We start from the raw sequence: 26,159 nt of genomic DNA, 5'->3' as shown, positions 1-26,159 counted from the left end.
TGACTTGCCTAGTTATTTAAAAAAAAAATCCATGATTAAATTATAAAAACTATACATTTTATATTGTTTCATACTGTTTGGCAGAATCATAATTCAGCCATTGTATCTGCCAAGTTATGGTACAAAATCATATACAGGGCATTCTGCACATAATAATCTAATGCAATTGCAGAAGAAATATCCGCACACACAGACTTGCTCCTAAAAAGGGACATTTTATTTAAATGATTTGAGCATGGTTTAGGTTTTTTTGTGTTAGATTAATCTTCCCCCCATGTATACACTCTTAGGGGACATTTTGTGCATAAAAGCCAAACAAGCCACCACATCTATCAGAGGCTTTATGGATTGATGAACCACATTGCCCCTAGACGTCTATAGATGTACTCCCTCTCTATCTCCACCTTCTCCTTCTTACACAATGCCTAGCAGCAGTGTGAATGTGCATTAAAGGGGCCGGGTAGAAAGCGGTACATCCCATTGGTTGCCTACCTCCCCTCATGGCATAATCCCCTTTTTCCTTCTTTTGGGTGCCCAAGCTGGGGAGGCTGGAAGGCTGCTTTGTTTCCCCACCTATAGCATTGGCATGAGTGGTGGAATGATGGAACGGTGTGTGTGTGTGTGTGTGTGTGTGTGTGTGTATAGCTTAGATGAATCACCCCTGCTGACGGTGCTCCTCTACCCACGTCCCCCCTGCTCCCCCTCCCCATCCCAACAGTCCCTCTTACATGCGCCATGCGCTGAAAATATGCGTCCCGATCCCTTTCCCTAAGCATCGTTACTGGCCACCATGGCGGCTGCAGACTATACTAGCAGATCGTCATAGCAACTGGCTGACGGGGAAGAAAGGAGGCAGTCCATCTCATACGCCCCTGGATACCTACAGAGAGCTAGGCTTGTCTCACCACAGATCGATAGGTCGATAGCCCTAGGAGATGTCAGGGTGTCGGCAAATATAGCCGACCAGATCGACCACACTCAGTCCTTGGCGTGAGAATAGCATATTGGGGGACCTGGGATTTCTGGCATAGGTGGTATTGGACTAGGCCTCTGTGTGTCTGTGTGTCTGTGTGTCTGTGTGTGTGTGTGTGTGTGTGTGTGTGTGTGTGTGTATGCTTGCGTGAATATGCACACTGTACATACAAGCATGCATTTGTGTGTGTGTGTGTTGTGGCTCTCCCTAGAGAGGGGCTATTTTCAGCCCTAGCTTATTAAATCAGACCAGCGGACAGAGAAGAAAGGAGAGCTGCTGGCTTGGTACTCTGGATGGATGAATGGAAGGTAGCCATCGGCCATTGGCAGCCAAGTGCACACATGAAAGTTGGAACACCATCCCATCTAATGAAATATTTCACAGGACAGATACTGTATGGCTGGATTCACAGATACAGGGCACATTTGTCTCCATACCATTTTACAGATACAGTATGTTTCTTGTATGACTGCTTTGACAAGTCATACCTTTCTTCTGAAATGAAATGTTATTTGAAGATGAGCAATGACAATTTCACTCCTTATCACATTCACAAGTTGTGTTTATCTAATGAAATGTAATTGGTGCCACTGTCTATTGTAAATCACACCGACTGTCCGTATTACTTTGGGAAAATATGCCTCAACAAATGTTTGCGGGAGTAATAAGTAGGCTTAAAGCCACTCGTCACTGGTGTTGTGTAATGGGTCTACTGTTGGTCAGTGTGTTGTTGTTGACCATAGGACTGTCCTCTGACTAGACCTGTAAGGCAGTTGGACTGGGAAACGTGGATTAGCTGGCTGGGGTGTGTTAATAGGCTACTGAGGGGGTACTGAGTTCAAAGGTCACTAATTAAAAATGTTTCAGCAGCAGTGGTTCTCTATTTTGACCTTAGATCAGCAGTACGAGAGAAGAAACGTTTGTGGTCACGAGAGTTTGTGGTCGGCATGCCGATCCATTTGTTTGTTGCCAAATCTTTAGTTTGCGGCTCCACGCATGTGATGCTTTCCATTATGTTCAAAGTCGCCTGTGTCCTAACTACAGTGGTTTTGTCAGGATCAAGGCGAAAGTTAAGCTAATGTAAATCCTTACTGTGTTTGTCCTTGACTGTAATTGTAATTGTAGAATGGTCCTTCGTGTTTCCTGGTCGAAGATTGTGGGAGACAAACGGGGGTGCGTTCCAGAGCGCATGCTTTTAAACTGTGTTGTGGTTCATGCCAAACTGTTGATTGTCCCAGGGAGAGGATAATTGGTAGCCTCAACACTGACATGTGAAATGGTATATTCCATGCTACCCCTCAGAGCCTGGTTCGTCTCTAGGTTTTTGCCTTGGCTCCTGCCTTTTCTAGGGAGTTGGATGTGTCGTGGTGTGTTATTTTCCCTACAGTAGGAGTCCCTACAGGCTTCGGCCGTTCAAACAGGGGCCTACTCTTGCCTGTGCTTTATTGGTATATTTCATCATTTATGTATCCTGCATTTATTGTCTTATGTATGTGGCTCCTCTAACGTCACATCGGTTCGTGCAAAAGGCATGTCACTATGACAACGGTTACCATCCCAACAGCGTAATGTGAGCGGAGGCCTCACCATGGCAACTATTTCTATGAAGTTTACTGCATACTTACTTCTGGGGCATTGCTTGTCCGTTCTGGTCACGGGGACTCACAGGTCATGCTGGCTTTTGTTTCAGTCCAGAACCAACACAGAAACACACCTGGTAACCAAGGCATCGGTCCAGAACCAACACAGAAACACACCTGGTAACCAAGGCATCGGTCCAGAACCAACACAGAAACACACCTGGTAATCAAGGCATTGATGATTACAAATGAAACTGCAATATGCTTCAATGGCTTGAATGAAAAAGTAAATGTTGCCAAAGTGAAGTGATACACATAACTATTATGAAACAACTGCGACAAGAATAAGAATAGTACCTATAATAATAAAGAAATATATATATATATATACAGATTAAACAAAAACATATCCAATACAGAAGTGTAATAACTGCAGTAACGGTAGAAGCAGGAGTAATCTATGTGAGTCATTCACGTGGATGCTATCCTTCTCCTCATGACTTACTGCCTGTCTTGTTGCCCAGTAACATGAGTTGTTTTGATCCTGGACAAACAACCACCGACTCAGAAGAGTCTGTAAATGAGGGGAATCTAGCCGATATCTGTCTAGCAGAAGTGATCAAAACACTGCAGCAAAATGGCTTCTTTAGTGTGTTGGTAGAGTACATTTATCTGCCTGATTTGTCTGTCTGCCGCCTCAGGCTCTTATTGTTGTTTGCTTAAGTAGAATTTTCTGCTCTTTATTCTGCTCCTTTAATTTTACTCTCGCTCCCTTTCTGTGTCTCTCTCATGCGCTCTCTTGTCTTGCTGTCTAACTCTCATTGTATGTCTCACTTGTACACTCTGTCTCTCTCTGTCTGTCTTCCCTCCCTCTCAGTTTCCCTTTTGTCTCTCTCACTCTCTGTCTCCCTCTCCTTCTTTGTCTGGTTTCTTCTTACTGTCCCACTTTTTGTCTCACTCTCACTTTCTTTCTCTCTCTCTTTCTCTTTCTATGTATCATGCTCTCTCTTAAACCATCTCCTTTCAGCATTCTACATATACAGAACCTCTGCGCATGGTTTCTACTAGCTCTTCTCTTCGGGGGGTGAGACAGTGTTTTGGTGGGGTGGTGCTGGAGTGGGGTGGGGGCTCTGCTCTCTCTTTTTGTTCTCCTTTATTGCCCCCACCTCCCCATTCTTACCATACATTGAGCCTGTTGTCATGGATACAATGGCTTAGCTACACCAGATGCCCACTCTGGCTGTGACGGCGGAGGCCTTCTCTCTTGTTCGTGTCTCCTTACATTGTCCCGTGAGAATCGATACCCGCACACCGTCGAAGGATTAGAAGAAATCCGAAACAAAGGCTTCGGTTAGAGGTCATCACGTTCCAAAATGGAACTGGGCCTTTCCCACCCGAGCCCGATATGCATAAATGAAACATGTTTTATATAGATATCCATTCTGAACGTACCCAAGAACAACTCGACCCGTTTCGTATAGACTTGGTTGGATCCAGACCAGGTCCGATTTGATCCGAGGAAAGCTACTTAGTTAACCAGAGCTGATAAAGGGTGTGGGAGAGGAGGGAGAGAGAGGTGCAGCTCTAGCAGGCGGGAGATTGGCCCGTACTGTGTGAGCAAGTGAAACGGGAGCAGGGAGGGAGAGACGAGAGACAGCAACCAACCCAGCCCACTCGCGCTATAGTAGACTAATTGCTGCCATAACTAGGTTATTTTTCATCAAATATGATACGACTGCATCAAACCGGGAGAAGTTAGTTGAGCTAGTTAACGTTAAGCTAGCAATCTCCTAACTTTTTCCCAACATGGAGGCTCTATGATTGTAGCCTATTGCCGCTTTGATGACTTATGATTGGCCAACAACAAGCTACCTGCTCGGTTCCCAGATCAGGCCTCGGGTATTCGGGTACAGGTAGGATACAGGTAGGATTCCCGGATACAGGTAGGGTTCCCGGATCAGGCCTCGGGTATTCGGGTACAGGTAGATTCGTGAAGACCTCTAGCTCAGATGCAAAAATATGGGCAAGACAAAATATTTAAGGGCCTTTGAACGGGGTATGTTAGTAGGTGCCAGAATTGCAACGCTGCTGTTTTTTTTACTCTCAACAGTTTACCATGTGTATCAAGAATGGTCTACCACCCTAAGGACATCCAGCCAACTTGACACAACTGTGGGAAGCGTTGGAGTCAGCATCGGCCAGCATCCCTGTGGAACGCTTTCGACACCTTGTAGAGTCCATGCCCCGACGAATTGAGGCTGTTCTGAGGTCAAAACGGGGCGCAATTCAATGTTAGGAAGGTGTTCCTAATGTATTGTGCACTCAGTGTATATAAATCAAGGACAACATCAGTGCTTATTGGTAGTCCATCGTTCAAACTTGAATATAATCTGTTGATGGGAAAACAGCACTCCCTACTGGTTAATATTATACTAAGAAAAATGCCCAAATGCACCTGTTGGATTCTATGCTGGTGTAAATGTGTATCGTTACTGTACATTAGAGCTCTTCATGGATCCACTTGTACCCGAATACACGGTCGGATCGAGAATTGTAAATAATGTCACAGGTCTGGGTCGGATCTGATATGATTGTCGGGTCTCAGTTAGGTGTAATTTTAACTGACGTGTCCAGAAGAACCCATAGAGATCCGAACGCGACTACTACAGTAGAGAGAGAGAGAGAGAGAGAGAGAGAGAGAAATTGCATAATTTATGCTGCTGCTCTTTGCTTTTCACGAGAGTGGCACGTGTAGCTTGTTGTTGTTGGCCAATCATAAGTCATCAAAGCGGCAATAGGCTACCGTCATGTGGGGTTGGTTGCTGTCTCTCGTCCCCCCCTCCCTATTCCCTGTGTCACTCGCTCACACTCACAGTAACCTACGCACACAGCACGGCCCCTGCACCTCTCTCTACCTCCTCTCCCTCGTGCTTTATCAGCTCAGGTTAATTAAGTAGCTTAAAAATGGATCAAATCGAACCGGTTCTGGATCTGACCAGGTCTATACGGAATGGGTCTAGTTGTCCTCGGGTCCGTTCAGAACAAGTTTTATATTTTTTAAATTAATTTATGCATATCGGTTCCGGATGGGAAAGCCCCAGGTCCATTTCAGAACGGGTCCAATTGTTTAGATCCGTGAAGGCCTCTACCATACATTTTAGCTTTGATGACTGCATTCAAAATGGATGTCTGTTCTGGCTCACATGAGGGAACACTCTCGATACAAATTCATTTTTGATGAAACGAAATGTTTATTAATGTTCCCCCCCTCTATCTTTCTCTCTAGATCGCTCTCTCTCTCTTTCTTTCTCTCTCTCTTCCTCTCCTCTCTGCCGGCAGCTGACACAGTTTAACTAAAGCCTCAACATGCCTGTGGCGTCGACTGGCACAGAGCCTGGTGAGTTTTGTTTTCCTCTCCCTTCCTTTCCTTCCTCCATTCCCTACTTTCCTCCCTCCATCCCTCCTTCCCTTCCTCTATCCCCCTCTTCCTCCTCTCCTCCTTTACCCAACCCCATTACCTTTCCCTGTAGCTCTGATAAATGGGGCCGTCGCACATTCTATATGACACCCACATCCATAAACACACCACACAGCCATTAAGACCCACAGTTTCTCACTGCCGCAGCCAGAAAAGGCCTACCTTAATGAAACCATATAATGTGGCCCCTAAATGGAGATTGAACTGACACTGTTACTTCCTGGAAGTAGACCCATTTTTCACTGCTTGTCCAGATAGCTGCCGCCATCTTTTCTGCATACGTTTTGGGCTTTGGTGGAGGGAGTCTTGAGTCACACGTTACATTAAAGGGCAATCTAGAGTTGCTACATTCATTTGTTGACTTATAAATGAATGATATGTACCATTGATTCTGGAAGAATATAACTTATACATGAATGATATGTACCATTGATTCTTGAAGAATATAACTTATAAATGAATGTATATGTACCATTGATTCTTGAAAAATATAACTTATAAATGCCTCATGAGCATAGTTCAAGTGCCGTACCCCATCAGAACCCAAAATAAGCTTGTTTTACTCCAAGGTTTTTTAAACAAAGTAAATGTAAACAAACACCGTGGAGCCTCTAAACATGGTTAACATGATAATGTTGATATCATGGATGGTCAGTCCTTGCATCCATAGCTCTGTCTGTGAATTTGAGAGTGATTACATTTCTCCAGCCTCATCCCCTCAGCTTTTTACTGAAACAGTGGTTAGAAAACACTTTGTTATTGTTTCAACTGCTGATTGCCCCTTTAAGATACACAAATGCTACCCAGCAGTGATATAGAGAGAAGATGCTGCATGGGCACTTTTATTTTCTCTGTGAGAGCGATACCACAACATTGACTGTTTCTAATCAATAGCAGAAGATGGTCAACTGAGATCTTGGGCAGACCATACATGAGATACTATGACATTATAGTATATGGCCATTGATTCTGACTAACTATACTCATTCAAGGGTTTTTCTTTATTTTTACTATTTTCTACATTGTGGAATAATAGTGAAGACATAAAAACTATGAAATAACACATATGGAATCATGTAGTAACCAAAAAAGTGTTAAACAAATCCAAATATATATTATATTAAAGATTTTTCAAAGTAGCCACCCTTTGCCATGATGACAGCTTTTCACACTCTTGGCATTCTCTCAACCAGCTTCATGAGGTAGTCAACTGCAATGCATTTCAATTAATAGGTGTGCCTTGTTAAAAGTTAATTTGTTTAATTTCTTTCCTTCTTAATGTGTTTGAGCCAATCAGGGGTGGTACACAGCAGATAGCCCTATTTGGTAAAAGACCAAGTCCATATCATGGTAAGAATCGCTCAAATAAGCAAAGAGTTACCTCTGCTGCAGGATAAGTTCATTAGAGTTACCAGCCTCAGAAATTGCAGCCCAAATAAATACTTCACAGAGTTCATGTGACAAACATATCTCAACATCAACTATTCTGAGGAGACTGCGTGAATCAGGCCTTCATGGTAGAATTGCTGCAAAGAAACCACTACTTAAGGACAACAATAAGAAGAAGAGACTTGCTTTGGCCAAGAAACACGAGCAATTTGCATTAGACCAGTAGAAATCTGTCCTTTGGTCTGATGAGTTTGACATTTTTGGTTCCAACCACCGTGTCTTTGTGAGACACAGAGTAGGTGAATGGATGATCTCTGCATGTGTGGTTCCCACCGTGAAGCACGGAGGAGGAGGTATGATGGTGTGGGTGTGCTTTGCTGGTGACACTGTCAGTGATTTATTTAGAATTCAAGGCACACTTATCCAGCGATACGCCATCCCATCTGGTTTGTGCTTAGTGGGACTATCATTTTTTTTCCAACAGGACAATGACCCAACACACCTCCAGGCTGTGTAAGCGCTATTTGACCAAGAAGGAGAGTGATGGAGTCCTGTATCAGATGACCTGGCCTCCACATTCATCCGATCTCAACCCAATTGAGATGGTTTGGGATGAGTTGGACCACAGAGTGAAGGAAAAGCAGCCAACAACTGTTCACCTTATGTGGGAACTTCTTCAAGACTGTTGGAAAACAGAGAGAATGCTAAGAGTGTTCAAAGCTGTAATCAAGGCAAAGGGTGGCTACTTTGAAGAATCTAAAATCTAAAATACATTTTCATTTGTTTAACACTGTCACGGCCGTCGTATGAATTGGACCAAAATGCAGCGGGTACGTGAATGCTCATTTTCTTCTTTATTAAATAAAATGAACACTGAACAAAAAGAATAACGAAAACAGTCCTGTCAGGCACACAGCTAAACAAGAAACAACTACCCACAAAAACCCTGTGAAAAACACCCCTACTAAATAGGACCTTCAATTAGAGGCAACGAGGAACAGCTGCCTCCAATTGACGGTCAAAACAATAAACTAAACATAGAAATAGAATAACTAGAAAATAGAACATAGAAATACAAAACATAGAACACTACCCAAAAACCCCGACAACACAAAACAAACACCCCCTGCCACGTCCTGACCAAACTACAATAACAAATAACCCCTTATACTGGTCAGGACGTGACAAACACTTCTTTGGTTACTACATGATTCCATATGTGTTATTTCATAGTTTTGGTGTCTTCACTATTATTCTACAATGTAAAAAATAGTAAAAATAAAGAAAAACCCTTGAACGAGTAGGTGTGTCCAAACTTTTGACTGGTACTGTATATATATATTTAAAGTCCTTATATCCTTTACTGGCGAGAGGCATGCTAACAACATGCTAATGTCATATACATATATGGCATTGTTAGTCACTCATAGCTTAGTCACTCATACTGTAGCTTAGCCACTCATTGTTAGTCACTCATAGCTTTGTCACTCATAGCTTAGTTACGCATAGCTTAGTCCCTCATAGCTGGGTGCAGAAATGCAGAGGCAGCATACAGATAAAAATCTTGTTTAACTTGGGGAGCTTACTGACTGGGGTGTAAATTGAATTGAAAGTCTGTAAAACAATAGTTTACTTTATACATTTAGCTGCATGCTGAAGGTTTTATGAGATAAAGCTAAAATTGATGATCCATTCAAGGTTCTTACAGTATTTGTGGGGCCCACAAATAGATCACATGGTCCGCTTAGATCACATGGTCTGGAAAACCTCCTGAACCTTAGCTGTAGAAATGTGATAACTCCTCCAAAACGTTAACTTTAAGTTTGACTTGCCTTCGCAAAAGGGCGAGTCTTTCCTCTTTACAAGGGTCAGTCCTGAACTCAGTCCTATGTTGCTGTGTGAAGCTGGGTGTAACTCCTTCCTCTGAATCTGTATCTGTGTTTCTGTGTCGCTGTGTGAAGCTGGGTATAACTCCTTCCTCTGAATCTGTATCTGTGTTTCTGTGTCGCTGTGTGAAGCTGGGTGTAACTCCTTCCTCTGAATATGCATCTGTGTTTCTGTGTCGCTGTGTGAAGCTGGGTGTAACTCCTTCCTCTGAATCTGTATCTGTGTTTCTGTGTCGCTGTGTGAAGCTGGGTGTAACTCCTTCCTCTGAATCTGTATCTGTGTTTCTGTGTCGCTGTGTGAAGCTGGGTGTAACTCCTTCCTCTGAATATGCATCTGTGTTTCTGTGTTGCTGTGTGAAGCTGGGTGTAACTCCTTCCTCTGAATCTGTATCTGTGTTTCTGTGTCGCTGTGTGAAGCTGGGTGTAACTCCTTCCTCTGAATATGCATCTGTGTTTCTGTGTCGCTGTGTGAAGCTGGGTGTAACTCCTTCCTCTGAATCTGTATCTGTATTTCTGTGTCGCTGTGTGAAGCTGGGTATAACTCCTTCCTCTGAATCTGTATCTGTGAAGCTGGGTGTAACTCCTTCCTCTGAATCTGTATCTGTGTTTCTGTGTCGCTGTGTATAGCGGTATCCCCCCAGGTCCTGGATACCCTGAGTGACAGCAACAGCTCCACCACCGCCAATGACCTGGACCTCATCTTCCTCAAGGGCATCATAGACAGCCCCGTGGTGAGAAAGAGAGAGGCCTAGTACACACACATTCAAACACGGCAGGATGTATTCACACACAGGCCTACAGAGAGCCTCGTAGTGAGTCAGAGAAAGGTGAAATATGTAGGTCTAGTATGTAGGGTTACACACACACACACACTAACAAACACACACACACACACATACACACATATACACACACAAACCAGAGAGAGTGATTGAATAAGGCCCACAGTCCTAAAACCAAGAAATGTCAGTGCCAAAAAGACACTGCACGTTCCCAGAAGCTATAACTCATTCAAGCCTTCACAAACTCACAACCCTGTATGGCAACAGAGACAATGCCATGTGAACCCTCCCTCTGAACATGCATTCTATTAAAGGTGGGAGGCACCACAGCATGTAATTCCAACTGATAACACCCTTCTGCCGACATGTATTAAGGTGAGACGGATCAACCTTTCCAAAATCCGTTCAAGGATTTATTACCAAATGAAAATAGCAGTGAGAGCTGTAAGTCATTACACAACTCTACATGGCTGAGGGGGAATGGAAACCACGGCTGTGAACAAAGGAGACAGAAAGGGGAAACATTCAATTGCTTAGGAAATAAATTGGGTGTTTAGCCTTCTGTTTAATTAATGGTCCCCGAGGAGAAGGGTTGTGCACCTTTTAATTGAAGTCTTGCTCAGTGATTAAAGGGGAAGTGTCTGGGTACTGTTACTGTAAATACAGGGGGATGTTCTGGAACAAAGGCTACTAAGACACATATCTTTTTGTTTTTAAAGCACAACAGGTCTGGATCATTTTGTTATTCATTTATTCATTATTAGTCGGGGCCAGTAAATGTAATTATTTAAATGAGGTAATCTCTTGTGTCAAGGAGGACTGATGAAGAGGGTAATATGATCTCAAACTAGTCGACATCTGAGGATGTGGAACTGTCATGCCCCAGCACTAATGACTGCTCCTGGACCGCTTTGGTGTCAGATGATGGGAGGAATCGCTCTCTCTCTCTCTCTCTCCAATCAAATCAAATTGTATTTGTCACATGCGCTGAATACAACAGGTGAAATGCTTACTTTACAAGCCCTTAACCAACAATGCAGTTTTAAGAAAATACCCCAAAAAGTAAGAGATAAAAAATAACAAATAATTCAAGAGCAGCAGTAAAATAACAATAGCGGGGCTATATGCAGATGGTAGTGGTACAGAGTCAATGTGCGGGGGCACCGGTGTCGAGGTAATTGAGGTAATATGTACATGTAGGTAGAGAAATTAAAGTGACTATGCATAGATAATAACAGAGAGTAGCAGCAGTGTAAAAGGGGGGGGGGGCAATGCACATAGTCTGGGTAGCCATTTGATTAGATGTTCTGAAGTCTTATGGCATGGGAGTAGAAGCTGTTTAGAAGCCCCTTGGACCTAGACGTGGTGCTCCGGTACCGCTTGCCGTGCGGTAGCAGAGAGAACAGTCTATGACTAGGGTGGCTGGAGTCTTTGACAACTTTTAGGGCCTTCTTCTGACACCGCCTGGTATAGAGGTCCTGGATGGCAGGAAGATTGGCTTCAGTGATGTACTGGGCCGTACGCACTACCCTCTGTAGTGCCTTGCGGTCAGAGGCCGAGCAGTTGCCATACCAGGCAGTGATGAAACCCGTCAGCATGCTCTCGATGGTGCAGCTGTAAAACCTTTTGAGGATCTGAGGACCCATGCCAAATCTTTTCAGTCTCCTGAGGGGGAATAGGTTTTGTCTTTCCCTCTTTCCCTCTTGGTGTGCTTGGACCATGTTAATTTGTTGGTGATGTGGACGCCAAGGAACTTGAAGCTCTCAACCTGCTTCACTATAGCCCCGTCGATGAGAATGGGGGCGTGCTCGGTCCTCCTTTTCATGTAGTCCACAATCATCTCCTTTGTCTTGATCACGTTGAGGGAGAGGTTGTTGTCCTTGCACCACACGGTCAGGTCTCTGTCTTCCTCCCTATAGGCTGTCTCATCGTTGTCGGTGATCAGGCCTACCACTGTTGTGTCATCGGCAAACTTAATGATGGTGTTGGAGTCGTGCCTGGCCGTGCAGTCATAAGTGAACAGGGAGTACAGGAGGGGACAGAGCACGCATCCCTGAGGGGCCCCCGTGTGTTGGATCAGCGTGGCGGATGTGTTGTTACCTACCCTTACCACCTGGAGTTAGTGATGAGCTTTGAGGGCACTATGGTGTTGAATTCTGAGCTGTAGTCAATGAATGGCATTCTCACATAAGTGTTCCTTTTGTCAAGGTGTGAAAGGACAGTGTGGAGTGCAATATTGATTGCATCATCTGTGGATCTGTTGGGGTGGTATGCAAATTGGAGTGGGTCTAGGGTTTCTGGGATAATGGTGTTGATGTGAGCTATGACCAGCCTTTCAATGCACTTCATGGCTACAGATGTGAGTGCTACGGGTCGGTAGTCATTTAGGCAGGTTACCTTAGTGTTCTGGGGCACAGGGACTATGGTGGTCTTTTATTTTTATTTTATTTCACCTTTATTTAACCAGGTAGGCAAGTTGAGAACAAGTTCTCATTTACAATTGCGACCTGGCCAAGATAAAGCAAAGCAGTTCGACAACATACAAAAACACAGAGTTACACATGGAGTAAAACAACATACAATCAATGATGCAGTAGAAAAAAAATAAGACTATATACAATGTGAGCAAATGATGTGAGATAATGGAGGTAAAGGCAAAAAAATGCCATGGTGGCAAAGTAAATAAAGTATGGCAAGAAAAAACACTGGAATGGTAGATTTGTAGTTTGAAGAAAGTTAAAAGTTAAAATATAAATAATATGGTGCAAAGGAGCAAAATAAATAAAATAAATAAATACAGTAGGGGAAAAGGTAGTAGTTTGGGCTCAATTAAAGATGGGCTATGTACAGGTGCAGAGATCTGTGAGCTGCTCTGACAGCTGGTGCTTAAAGCTAGTGAGGGAGATAAGTGTTTCCAGTTTTAGAGATTTTTGTAGTTCGTTCCAATCATTGGCAGCTGAGAACTGGAAGGAGAGACGACCAAAGGAGGAGTTGGCTTTAGGGGTGACCAGAGAGATATACCTGCTGGAGCGCGTGCTACAGGTGGGTGCTGCTATGGTGACCAGTGAGCGGAGATACTTGCGAGTTGGTCATTGCATCCTCAGAGTACACGTCCTGGTAATCCATCTGGCCCTGCGGCCTTGTGAATGCTGACTTGTTTAAAGGTCTTACTCACATCGGCTGCGGAGAGCGTGATCACACAGTCGTCCGGAACAGCTGATGCTCTCATGCATGTTTCAGTGTTACTTGCCTCGAAGCGAGCATAGAAGTTATTTAGCTCGTCTGGTAGGCTCGTGTCACTGGGCAGCTCTCGGCTGTGCTTCCCTTTGTATTTTGTAATAGTTTGCAGGCCCTGCCACATCCGACGAGCTTCGGAGCCGGTGTAGTACGATTCGATCTTAGTCCTGCATTGATACTTTGCCTGTTTGATGGTTCGTCGGAAGGCGTAGCGGGATTTCTTATAAGCTTTCTCTCCCTCTTCTCTCGCGCACACACACACACACACACACACACACACACACACACACACACACACACACACACACACACACACACACACACACACACGCACACACACACACACACACACACACACACACACACACAGGCTCTGTGAGAAATGAGAAGTGACAGCCCAGACTAAAAATAGCACTCCTAATGGAGGCCTGACATTGATTTGCCTTTTAGCACAGTTTGTCAATGAACCAGATATAAGGTGTATGTGCACTCCTAGTCCACCAGGTGGCATGATTACCAAAGAGTTTAAATTACAGTTTTGGTCTGGCAGTGAGGCCCATATACTCTGTATTGGTGGGTCACTTTGCCCTTAAGTGTTGATTCCAGTACAGATTTGCTTAATCCTTCTTCATAGTAAGTTTACGTTTAAGGAAGGATAGGGTGATCCTAAATCTGCTCTTATGACAACCACTGGGCTAGAAGCCTAAATTCCTGGCTGGTGCCAGATGCCACTCAGTCCCAGACCTCAGGGTCGTGTCTGGCCCATCCCTTCAGTTGTTAATGTCCACTAATTCTCTCAAGAATTACTTTCAAACATGTGCTTTTACATTAAAGACATGATCAGCTGACTTTGAACTCAATTCCCTCTGTGAATGAACTTCAAAGGGAAAGTCAGTCAGCCAGCCAGGCTTTCTTAATAAGGACATTTTGGGCGGATCTTGGAGCTTCTGTGAAATATTAATGGCTTACACTCTACTTTGATGAAAAATACTTAATTCATCAGATAAAAGTTACAGAGAACTAAAAAAAAGTACAAAAATTAAAATTGAAAGATGTTGATATATATTTTAAGGTGCAAAGTATGTGTACTTACTATTTTTTAAAGTACCCAAAACCATTCTGAAGCATACTTATTTCCATCTTAAAGAGATTCTCCAGTACTTTTGTATACTTTTTAGCCAGTAGTTCTGAAAATTGTGTGTGCATTTTGCTAGCTGTCACTCAAATGGTGAGGGGCTGAAGAACATTGGCTAGAACTCAAATTGTTAGGGGGCTGACCCACGTGGGAGAAAATTTAGTGAAAAATGTCGCAGCACAGCTTCCAGAAAAACAGTCGCTTTCAAACTAGGGATTTCGTAGCTTATTGAGGTAAAACAGTAATTCTGCTCATAGATTATGCATGTGTGAACTGCACATTGACACATCCAGCACAAAGCGGGAGGTTTAAAAAAAAAAGTTCCCGAGCATATCTTTAATAAGTATACATTTGTATTTCAAATATGTATTCAAATAAAAGTGTAGGTGTGTGTGTGTGTCTCCTTATGTCTTATGCCTTATGTCTCCTTGTGTCTCCTTTTAGTGTTGTGGTGTCTCTCTTGCCGTGATGTGTGTTTTGTCCTATATTTTTATTGAATTTATTTGTATTTTTAATCCCAATCCCCCTCCCCGCAGATGGTCTTTTGCCTTTTGGTAGACCGTCATTGTAAATAAGAATTTGTTCTTAACTGACTTGCCTAGTTAAATAAAGTTTCAATTACAAAAAATATATAATAATTTAAAAAAAAATGTCCCGTAGGAGCCGGAGAGTCTGGAGGAGACCAGGTTGGAGGCGGTGAGGGACAACAACGTAGAGCTGGTCGAGGAGATCCTCAGAGAGCTGAGTCCCTTCACACACCAAAGCAACAGCGCAGCAGAGCTCACGCGCATCCTCAACGAACCCCACTTTCAGGTACACACGCAGAAGCACACATAGTGCGCACACACACCCACACCCATTAAACCACACACTCATGTGGACATCAATGCACGCATACGCCTACCTAGACGTGCAGAGAAGAAATGTCCTTCATCACATACTCCACTATCTAGTCTTATGAAAGTATTTCTTGTAGCCTCAGTCTGCTGTCAATCTAATGTTCTCTCTCTGCCGACTGGTTCCCAGTCTCTGCTGGAGACCCATGACTCGGTGGCGTCCCAGGTGTGTGACACCCCTCCCCCCAGCCCCTGTGCCTACATGGAGCTCCCTGTCAGCAACCAGCCCGTGCCCCCAGATGCCGTCCGGATGGTGGGCATCCGCAAAGTGGCTGGTGAACACCTGGTTAGTACCGCCTTGCTCTTTGTCTATCACCTATCTGTTATAGATAGCATGGCACCCAGAGTTTAGGTGTTTTAGTCAACTCTTCCTTCTTTGGCTGAATCACAAACAGGCTAGTGGTTTTAACCATGGTGTATAATTGTGGCCGTAGTGTATCCTCATTCATGTCCTTTTTTCAAGAGAGGGAATTCCCATTATTTTGTCATTTTAGATATTTGATTGAACATATAGGACATTGTAGAAGGACAATTAAGAGAGGAGAGAGTTTGTGCCAAAGTATAAACAACCCATGCCACACATCCTCATTAGTTTATATGTTTTGAACCTGTTCAGGGCGTGACTTTCCGTGTGGAGGCAGGGGAGCTGGTGATTGCCAGGATCCTCCACGGAGGGATGATCGACCAACAGGGACTCCTCCACGCAGGTGACATCATCAAGGAGGTGAACGGGAAGGAGGTGGGTGAGGACCCGAGGGTTCTGCAGGAGATGCTGCAGGATGCCAGCGGCAGCGTGGTGCTCAAGATCCTCCCTAGCTATCAGGAGGGCCACGCGCCAGGACAGGTAGGAGTTAACAATAAGTACCGGAGTGAACAATAAAGTACCAGAGTGAACAATATAGTACCAGAGCGAACATTAAGTACCAGAGCGAACAATAAAGTACCAGAGTGAATAATAAAGTACCAGAGTTAACAATAAAGTACCAGAGTTAGCAATCAAGTACCAGAGTTAGCAATCAAGTACCAGAGTTAACAATAAAGTACCAGAGTGAATAATAAAGTACCAGAGTGAATAATAAAGTACCAGAGTTAACAATAAAGTACTAGAGTTAGCAATCAAGTACCAGAGTTAGCAATCAAGTACCAGAGTTAGCAATCAAGTACCAGAGTTAACAATAAAGTACCAGAGTTAACAATAAAGTACCAGAGTTAGCAATCAAGTACCAGAGTTAACAATCAAGTACCAGAGTTAACAATCAAGTACCAGAGTTAGCAATCAAGTACCAGAGTTAGCAATCAAGTACCAGAGTTAACAATCAAGTACCAGAGTTAACAATCAAGTACCAGAGTTAGCAATCAAGTACCAGAGTTAACAATAAAGTACTAGAGTTAGCAATCAAGTACCAGAGTTAGCAATCAAGTACCAGAGTTAACAATAAAGTACCAGAGTTAACAATAAAGTACCAGAGTTAGCAATCAAGTACCAGAGTTAGCAATAAAGTACCAGAGTTAGCAATCAAGTACCAGAGTTAGCAATAAAGTACCAGAGTTAGCAATCAAGTACCAGAGTTAACAATCAAGTACCAGAGTTAACAATAAAGTACCAGAGTTAACAATCAAGTACCAGAGTTAACAATCAAGTACCAGAGTTAACAATAAAGTACCAGAGTTAACAATCAAGTACCAGAGTTAACAATCAAGTACCAGAGTTAACAATAAAGTACCAGAGTTAACAATCAAGTACCAGAGTTAACAATCAAGTACCAGAGTTAACAATAAAGTACCAGAGTTAACAATCAAGTACCAGAGTTAACAATAAAGTACCAGAGTTAACAATAAAGTACCAGAGTTAACAATAAAGTACCAGAGTTAACAATAAAGTACCAAGGCACCAATCTGCTAGAACTCACCCCCTCATTCTCTGGCCTCTGTTGTCATGGATACCACAAGGCGTAGGGGGCTGAGTATTTCCTTACAGTATGTCTTTTGGGGGATTTCTTTCCTTTTATCTTCACTCGTTCCGTGGCTGGAAGGCTGTGGAAAAAGAGATAGGGAAGATAGTCTGAAAGTACAAACCAGTTGTCAGCAGAAGGGTGTTATGGCTGCTGAGGAAGTGTTGATATTTACAGTAACGTAGTTCAACTGAGGATTATAGAGAGTGATTTGTTTTTATGCGTTCTTGTTGATAATGGCATTGATCAGCTGGAATACTGTATACAGCTGTATACTCTGAATGCACATACTGCATGCTCTAGAGGAAATCTTCCACTTCGATAAACAAATGTAAACTTTGGAAGTTAGAAGTGTGCACAAATCGAGCTTCGCCTTTTTAATTTGGTACGAAATGTTCAACACAATCCAACAGTAACAGACTCGTAACCATCTGTATGTATCTACTTCCTGTTCCCCACAGGTGTTTGTGAAGTGTCACTATGACTACGACCCGGCCAATGACAACCTGATCCCGTGTAAAGAGGCAGGGCTTAAGTTCTACACCGGTGACATCCTGCAGATCGTCAATCAGGATGACCTCAACTGGTGGCAGGTGGGTCCATAGGGATTATTTTGCCATGTATTATTTTGCCACTGCATGTAACACAACTTGTTTTGTGTATTGCTTCTGTTGTCAATACTATCAGCCTCTGTATTTGTCTACTTGTGCCTATCGGTACACGGTGTGCGTGCTGGTGGGTCTAAGTATTGATGAGAGAATCATCCTGTGGGTCTGTCAGGCTCGTCGTTGTGTGGAGGGAGGAAGTGCTGGGCTGATCCCCAGTCAGCTGCTGGAGGAGAAGAGAAAAGCCTTTGTCAAGCGAGACGTGGAGCTGGCCCCCGCAGGTAGGACCAGTGCATAGGGCTGTGGCAGTCATGCCATTTTGCCAGACGGTTAATGCCGTGCAAAAGACTGCCGGTCTCACGGTAATCGACCGATAATTGACATAAACACGTTTAGTATCTCCAGGTCTCCACGCATACAAGCCACTGATGTGCGACTTTGGAACATCTACATTTTAAAAAAGTATTATAAATCAATTTAATATACATCATCACAATAAATCCATGATTTAACTTAGTCAGGTCTAAGGACGCGTTATCAAATGAAAATGTATTTCAGAAGAACAGAATATGATCTGGCCTACTGTATGTTATCTGGCTGTGCTCCATGCCATAGGATGTAGGCTTGTTCATTTAGCTGACAAGATATGCTTATAAGTCCCATGCTATTATTTTATTTTATCCGATTTTATAGTAAGAAGAATATAATAGAACTCAATAAAATAGAAAGGATATTTTTTTCCCATTACAGAGCCACGTTGAGCATAAAATGATGATTTGAAACAGGTCCTATATGCTAGCTTTAGAGTTATTTGGCAACTTTAGTTGTGAATGATTCAAACCTTAGAATGTCTTAGAAATCAAAACATATATGGGCTGCATGATGCGACTATAGGATATTGATGACTTGAGAAAGTAACAAAAAAAGCTTGGGCTCTGTTCCTTGCCTCAGACTGCACGGCTGTTTTCTCATCAAGTGATCATATTTACACCCATCAGACTATTCTCAATTTAATCTTGTCTTTACTAAGAAAAGATTGTCTTTATCTTGTCTTTACTCAAATTTGTTTCGATTTAGAGTTGCCCATTATTAAATGGGCAGGAACAGGGGCAGAAACAGGGGCAGGGGGAAAAATGCATGTCATCTGTATGCGCTCAAATAGCGATCGGAGGCCGTGCTTCCCGCCAGTCCGTTTTGTAGTCTACTTCCGTTTTATAGCGGAGCATGAGCTTAATATGAGCAGCTGAGAAATAAATAGAAGAAGACTTATTTCACTCCACTCATCAACCACTGTTTGAGGAGCATGCTCTCTCTGCCCCGACACGTGATATTTTCCCCCAAACTCTGTATACCACGGGCTCTCAAACCTTGTTCCTGCAGCTACCCAGTGCTTCATTTGGGAAACCAAGTGAAATCTGTTAGGGAACATCAATAGTAACGTCTTTTCGCAAAACAAAATATTTCACTAAACTGTTGACAGCCTGTCTGCGCGCTCAAGGAAAGGAATAAAGGTGAGAGCGGAGGAGATGGAAATGCGTGATGGTGAGATATTCTGTATAGCTGAAGGTAATGTGACTCTCAATTAATTATGAAAGTATTTTAAAAATCCCTATTAGTAGGCTATTCAAAATCAGGCTAAATGTAAACCGCCCTGCACAAACAATGAACCAACAGCATCACCTAGGACTGGCTATACGTTCTCTCCCAGACTCATGGATAGACATTTTGGAGAGTAACATAAGGTAACCAGCCCATCCAGTATGTATAATAATACGGTCCACACTCAAAGGCCATTACTCAAATGAGTTTAATTTTGGAGCATAGGCTAGACTAATTATGTACCAAGACATCTTAAATCAGTTTTGTTTCATTTGTTTTCTGCCATGCGTAATATGCGGTAGGCTATGTGTTGTATAACGGCACAATCATGTTGGGTACAACCAAAGCATGTCTAGTGTACATAAAAAGGAGATTACTGTGACTCAATGGTCAACTGAAATTTTACTGTGGTCATGGCTCATAACTGCCGGCGTGGAGTCATTCAGTCACCCAACAGCCCTAGCAGTGCAGCCCACCTTATTAACGCATCATAACACTTACCGGCTGTCTGTCTGTCTGTCTGTCTGTCTGTCTGTCTGTCTGTCTGTCTGTCTGTCTGTCTGTCTGTCTGTCTGTCTGTCTGTCACTCCTCACAGACAGCTTTTAATATGAGCCAGATCGTCAGATCCTTGATGTGTAGCTTTTATGTAGAGGGGAATGATGTTGTGCTGGGCATTAGAGGTCTTCATAGATCCACCTGTACCCGAATACAGAGAACCGATTCCGGGACCCGATTGGGTCTGGATCCAGAATTCTAAATCATGTCACGGCTCTGATATGATTGTCAGGGGTCTCGGGTATGTTTAATTTTAACTGGCTTGTCCGAAAGGACCCGTACATATTCGAAAGGCGAATGCTACAGTAGAGAGAGATAAATTGTATAATTTACGCTGCTGCTCTTTTCACGATAGTGGCACTGTGTAGCTTGTTGGTCAATCATAAACCATCAACGCGTCATAGAGCCTCCATGGAAAGAGTTGTGATATCTAATCAATGGAAGATGGATTTAAAAATTAAAGGAGCAGATAGGCTACAACAACTATGAGCCAACAGGTAGGCTGCTACTTAATATTCTGATGGAGTTGTTGTTATTTCTAACTGTAGGACGAGAAAGCTCATGCAGCCTCAATTAGCCTAGCTAACTAGCTTAACTAGCTTCTCTCGGTTTGATGCAGTCAAGACAGGTACTACTTAAGTATATTGGATGATAAATAACCTAGCTATGGCAGCAAGTCGGCTTGGTTGGTGGCTGTGTCTCGTCTTTCCCTCTGTCCTCCCTGCGCCACTCGCTCACAGTAACACACCTCTTCCTCCTCTCCCTCGTGCTTTATCTGCTCTGGTTAATAACGTGGGTTAAAAACGTCCCTTTTCTGCTGCTTCCCTTACTCGGATCGGGTCAAGATCCGACCAGGTCTATAATGAGTGGGTTTAGTTGTCCTCTGGTCCGTTCGGAATGGGTATCTATATTTAAAAAATAAAAGTTATGCATATTGGGTCCGGGTGGGAGCGCAACAGGTCCATTTTGGAATGTTTCCAACTTTTTGGACCAATGACCTCTACTTGGCATTGTTATATACTGCCCCCTAGTGTAAAATCAAATGGATGATTAATAAGAAAACCATGTGAATACCTGTGGATGAATGTGGATAAATGGAGTTTGTATGGGATCATGTTTGTATGGGATTATATTTGTATGGGATCATCATTGTTTATTGTGTGTTATTGTGACAGGAAATCTTTGTACTGGAGTGGCGGGAAAGAACAAGAAGAAAAAGATGATGTATCTAACCACTAAGAATGCAGGTGGGAATTTCTTGAATTCTGATAATTCTGAGTGTTTCTGTAAGTTACATTGAAATGTTAACAAATAAAATTCTCTCTCTCTCTGTTTTCGCTCTCTCTCTCTCTCTCTCAGAGTTTGACAGGCACGAGTTGCTGATCTATGAGGAGGTTGCCAAGGTGCCTCCATTCCGCAGGAAGACGTTGGTTCTGATTGGTGCTCTGGGAGTGGGCCGACGCAGCCTGAAGAACAAACTGATGCTGTCTGACCCACAACACTACGGCACCACCATCCCCCGTGAGTGTTGCTAACGCTAACTTTCCAACTAATTAACAACAACAAAATGCTAACATGCTAAAGCCAGCCCTTTTTGATTTTGGATTGAATCCATTGTGTTAGGACACCTTTACACAGTAACTAGGGATTGTTGAAACCGTTTCCAGCAAGTTTCTCTGGATAAGAGTGTCTGTTAAATGACTAAAATGTAGATCATCTTCTTGCCTCCTCCAGACACCTCCAGAAAGCCAAAGTCAGGGGAGCGGGAGGACCAGATGTATGCCTTCACCTCGCGGAGCAAGATGGAGGCAGACATCAAGAATGGTCGCTACCTGGAGCATGGCGAGTACGACGGCAATCTCTACGGCACCAAGATGGACTCCATCCATGAGGTGGTGGAGGCCGGTCGCATCTGTGTACTGGACGCCAATCCTCAGGTAGAAGCGACTGGCCACATTGTGGCCCCACGCACCACAATCTGGAGCCCTATCTGGGTGAATTCAGGGTTCTAACAGTTATAGACATTTGTACCTCTTACAGACATTGTATTCCTTGTACTACTTCCAGGCCTTGAAGGTACTGCGTACGTCGGAGTTCCTGCCTTACGTGGTGTTCATCGAGGCCCCTGATTTTGAGGTCCTTAAGGCCATGAACCAGTCGGCCATCGAGACTGGAGTTGTCACCAAGCAGTTGACGGTAAGCACCAGGGTGAAGCCAAACAGAGGATAATGACTGAATGGAAAACTCAATGACAACTACTGACTATGTCTTTCATTCAGGACGACTAACGTGCCTCAATTTGTTTAGCCATTATACACTGAGTGTACAAAACATTCAGGACACATGCTCTTTCCATGACATAGACTGACCAGGGGATAGCTATGATCCCTTATTGATGTCACTTGTTAAATCCACATGAATCTGTGTAGATGAAGGAGAGGAGACAGGTTAACGAAGGATTTTGAAGCCGCGAGACAATTTAGACACGGATTGTGTATGTGTGCCATTCACAGGGTGAATGGGAAAGACAAAATATTGAAGTGCCTTTGAACGGGGTATGGTAGTAGGTGCCAGGCTCATCGTTGTGTCAAGAACTGCAATGCTGCTGGGGTAGGGGGGTGGGGTGTAGCACTTACTACTTAGAGACATTGGGACTAGAAGATTCTATCTGATATTTTTGTCAAAAATGCGTAAGTCACATATAATGGATCTTTAGATGGTTATTCATACTGTATGTCTGTGAAGTTTGATTTTTGAAAAAGTAAATCTTAACAACTAGAAAGTTCTATCTGCATAAACCCATTTCAACTTGGAGCTATCAAATCACAAGCCTGAACAAATACAGACGGACCAATCAGAACACGTCTTTGCCAACAACACTGTCTGAAATCTTAAAGTAAATTGCACATCATTGTTCAGTGATGACAGTAATTTGTCTGATGATCATAATACATTGCTTATCTGGGTAAAATAGTGTTAGTCTATCATTTATGTATTCAAATAACTACAGTCTTATTAAAAACTAAACATGTCTAATTCAGAAGTGTCAGGTAGAACTATGCTTTGTGCAGATAGAACCTTATAGTCCCAAGGTCACAACTTGCTGAAAGGCCCTAATGTTGCTCACTAGCTACATGCTTGAGCTTCCAGGTTCGTACCTATTGGCGCCTTCCTAAACAGAACTAATTAGCTTGTTCAGGGCCTGTTCCCTTCTTACTCTTAGTTCTAACAACTGACATCTTTGTTCTCTGTAGGATTCAGAGCTGAAGAGAACAGTGGATGAGAGCACCCGCATCCAGACGGCCTACGGACACTACTTTGACCTCACCATCGTCAACGACAACCTGGACGAGAGCTACAGGAACCTGAAGGCAGCTCTGGAGAAGGTCTCTGCTACCCAGCAGTGGGTCCCAGTCACCTGGGTCTTCTAGTGGGAGACAGAAGGACAAGAGGGTGGAGTCGAACACTTGTTCTCTCATTCATCCCCACAAGACATCTGATGATACTGTCTGGCTCATCATCACAGTGACCTCTGGACCTCTGACCTTTGGATCCCATACTGTACATAAGACTGAACTGACAGCATTCTTTTTGCTGTGTATGTATTGCTTTTGGAAATTTGTCGACAAAACATCAAGGATTTTCTTGTTTGGGCATTATGGGATTCTGGTGTGTGCGTCTGTGTGCATGTGTGTGCGTGTGCGTGCATTCGTGCGGTTGCAGAGCGTCTTCACCATAATCCTGTTCACTACATTGACTCTTTAGTTCAGCAATAGTTCATCTATGTTTACCTGAATCATTAAATGGACATTCAGAATATTAAATAGATAATCTTACATCAAAACAGTAAACAGCGGTAGATGGTCTTCTACTGTTTATGTCTTCACTACAGGTCTGACACACACACACACACACACACACACACACACACACACACACACCAAATTCTATTTTTATTACCACATTCTATTTTTTGTATGGTTGCATTCAAGTTGGAACACTTTTTGACACCTACTGTTGGGTATTTATTTTTTCTATCATTTCAAAAAGGCAAGACACTATGGTGTGATAATAGAACATAAAAATAATTTGAAGATAGCATGTAGATGCGTAGAGAGATGTGTATGATAGATGGACTGTAAGTACAACCTTTATTTATGTAACTACACAGATACTTTTTATATATGTTTTTGACGTGCCAAAAGCCTTCTTTCCCTTTTATTTCATAAAAATACTATTTCCTGGTCTGCTGTACAGTACAGTACACACCAGTTTGACAAGGTAAAGGCTCCAGAAATGTACTTGATGGGTTCCTTGCTGTTTACTTGTCAAACTGGGCAGACCTTTTTATTCCACTTTCGTAACAGAGGATCTTGGGATGCAGTGGTACAGGATGTCTATTGGGTCAGTTGAAATCGATGCACCCCGGGCTTTGGGAAATTTGGTGATAATTAGTTTGGGGTCGTATTCACTAGACACGAAACAGAAGAAAACAGACTGAGGATGTACTCTGTACTGTATAGGATAGCTTGTTTTCGTTTTCCGTTGCGAAACATTTAGCTAGAATGTGCCCCAATGAACACGACCCTGGAAACTCCAGAGGAACGACACACAACAATGACAAGTTTGTGTACTCCTGATGAGTGTAAGGTCATAGTTTCTGCCTTTTAGTATGGTTTCTACATTCCACGATGCTCACATGTATCCATGGCATTTTCAAGTACCTAGAATATGAGTTTGGAGATTTCAATTAGATGAATTCATGACTGAACGATTTCAAGAAGCTTGTGTATTTGACTGTGTATCAGTCACCTTTTCTAGATGTACTGTAAATGACAGACTGTGAATGTAGATATACAGTAGACTAGAGGCAAACGCTAACTACAGTGACAGTGTGTTGTTTATAGGAAAATGAACTGTACATTTGATGATGTCCACAATTAAACGTCTAAAATCAATGAGACCAAATTGACGTCTGATTTCATGGAAGGATCAAATAGCATCCAAGTAAAGCTACATTTATCAGGGGGTTTAGGAAACAACAAGCCCATGTGCAAGGGATTTCCAGTGTTAAGAACAAATATGGTGGCCAAGCCCATGATAACTTACTATTGGTAGGCCTATCAGGATGATATGCATTCCAAGCCATAAATGACCTCATCTAACTCCATTTTCCACTGTCACTAAAAATAATGGATGATTCCAAAGAACTGATTTTCAATTAAACTTGCATAAGATATTAGATGATTGATGCCTCATCAGATGCTATTGTTTCTAAGAGCCCTGCCCACTGTCACTCCTCATCCCCAAAGGCCAAAGCACCAATGGTGTGTGTTTTAGATGATTTATTTATCTAAACTTCTTTCTTTCCCCTTCCCTCAGTTCCCCCACTGCATCAACCTTCGGTCTCTTCCGCAACAGACAGGGAATCTCTTTGCCTTTGTAGGTCAGAGAAGGTCCGTTATTTTTAGGTCATTTTCCACCTCAGGACTTTCCGCCATCTACCAATCAACAAACACAATACTAAAAACAGTTCCAACAAACGTAGGTGTTCCCTTCAGGACGTGACGCATAAGGCCTTAATGTGTATGTACTCAAGTTGTTGGGTCTGGTAAGGTTATTCTTGTTTGTTAATCTAAGTGAAAAAGCATAATTTGTTTGAGGACTTACAAAGCGAAAACTAGTCTCTGGTGAGTGGTGACAGACGTCCAGAGGCCAGTGCTCACGCAAGAGTTCGTTCAGGGTTGCAGAGATTAAGCAAAACGTAATGGCGAGCGGTCTTTAGAAAAACAATTTAGGCACAATCATAAGGGAGGATCATTGGGTAGGATAAGCTTCTAATACATACACAAATGATCCAGCAAATATTCTCTTACCACCTCAACCCCCTCCCTCTGTCAGGGATCCACTACCTGGACCAGATCAGTGAGGGCCAGATCCAGTTCTCCAGTATGGAGCAGCACTTTGACACACTGATCCTAGGTCAGAGTGAAGGCCGCAGGGACTACCACATCCTCTCTGGGAAGACGGAGATGGCAGAGAGCCTGAAGAGGCAGTTTCCTGATCATGTGGAGGCCTTGAATTAATATTT

General features: G+C 43.1%; 1 protein-coding gene across 1 annotated transcript in view; it reads left to right on the top strand.

Annotated features, from left to right (window-relative positions):
* LOC115170981 (MAGUK p55 subfamily member 2) overlaps positions 1-25,036 on the top strand; it is a 28,730-nt gene extending 3,694 nt beyond the window's left edge. Inside the window, exons 2-13 of the mRNA XM_029727405.1 lie at positions 5,840-5,950; positions 9,934-10,037; positions 15,121-15,273; positions 15,487-15,642; positions 15,973-16,200; positions 17,770-17,901; positions 18,089-18,194; positions 21,244-21,315; positions 21,428-21,589; positions 21,803-22,005; positions 22,136-22,264; positions 23,323-25,036. Coding sequence (XP_029583265.1) covers positions 5,920-5,950; positions 9,934-10,037; positions 15,121-15,273; positions 15,487-15,642; positions 15,973-16,200; positions 17,770-17,901; positions 18,089-18,194; positions 21,244-21,315; positions 21,428-21,589; positions 21,803-22,005; positions 22,136-22,264; positions 23,323-23,499 — 1,653 coding nt within the window. The 5' untranslated portion in view covers positions 5,840-5,919 and the 3' untranslated portion in view covers positions 23,500-25,036. The remainder of the gene's footprint in view (positions 1-5,839; positions 5,951-9,933; positions 10,038-15,120; positions 15,274-15,486; positions 15,643-15,972; positions 16,201-17,769; positions 17,902-18,088; positions 18,195-21,243; positions 21,316-21,427; positions 21,590-21,802; positions 22,006-22,135; positions 22,265-23,322) is intronic.
* The last annotated feature ends 1,123 nt before the right edge of the window (positions 25,037-26,159 follow it).

The sequence above is a fragment of the Salmo trutta genome, chromosome 32 (assembly GCF_901001165.1).
Source record: "Salmo trutta chromosome 32, fSalTru1.1, whole genome shotgun sequence".
Classification (NCBI taxonomy): Eukaryota; Metazoa; Chordata; class Actinopteri; order Salmoniformes; family Salmonidae; genus Salmo; species Salmo trutta.
This window is presented reverse-complemented; position numbering and strand designations above follow the sequence as displayed.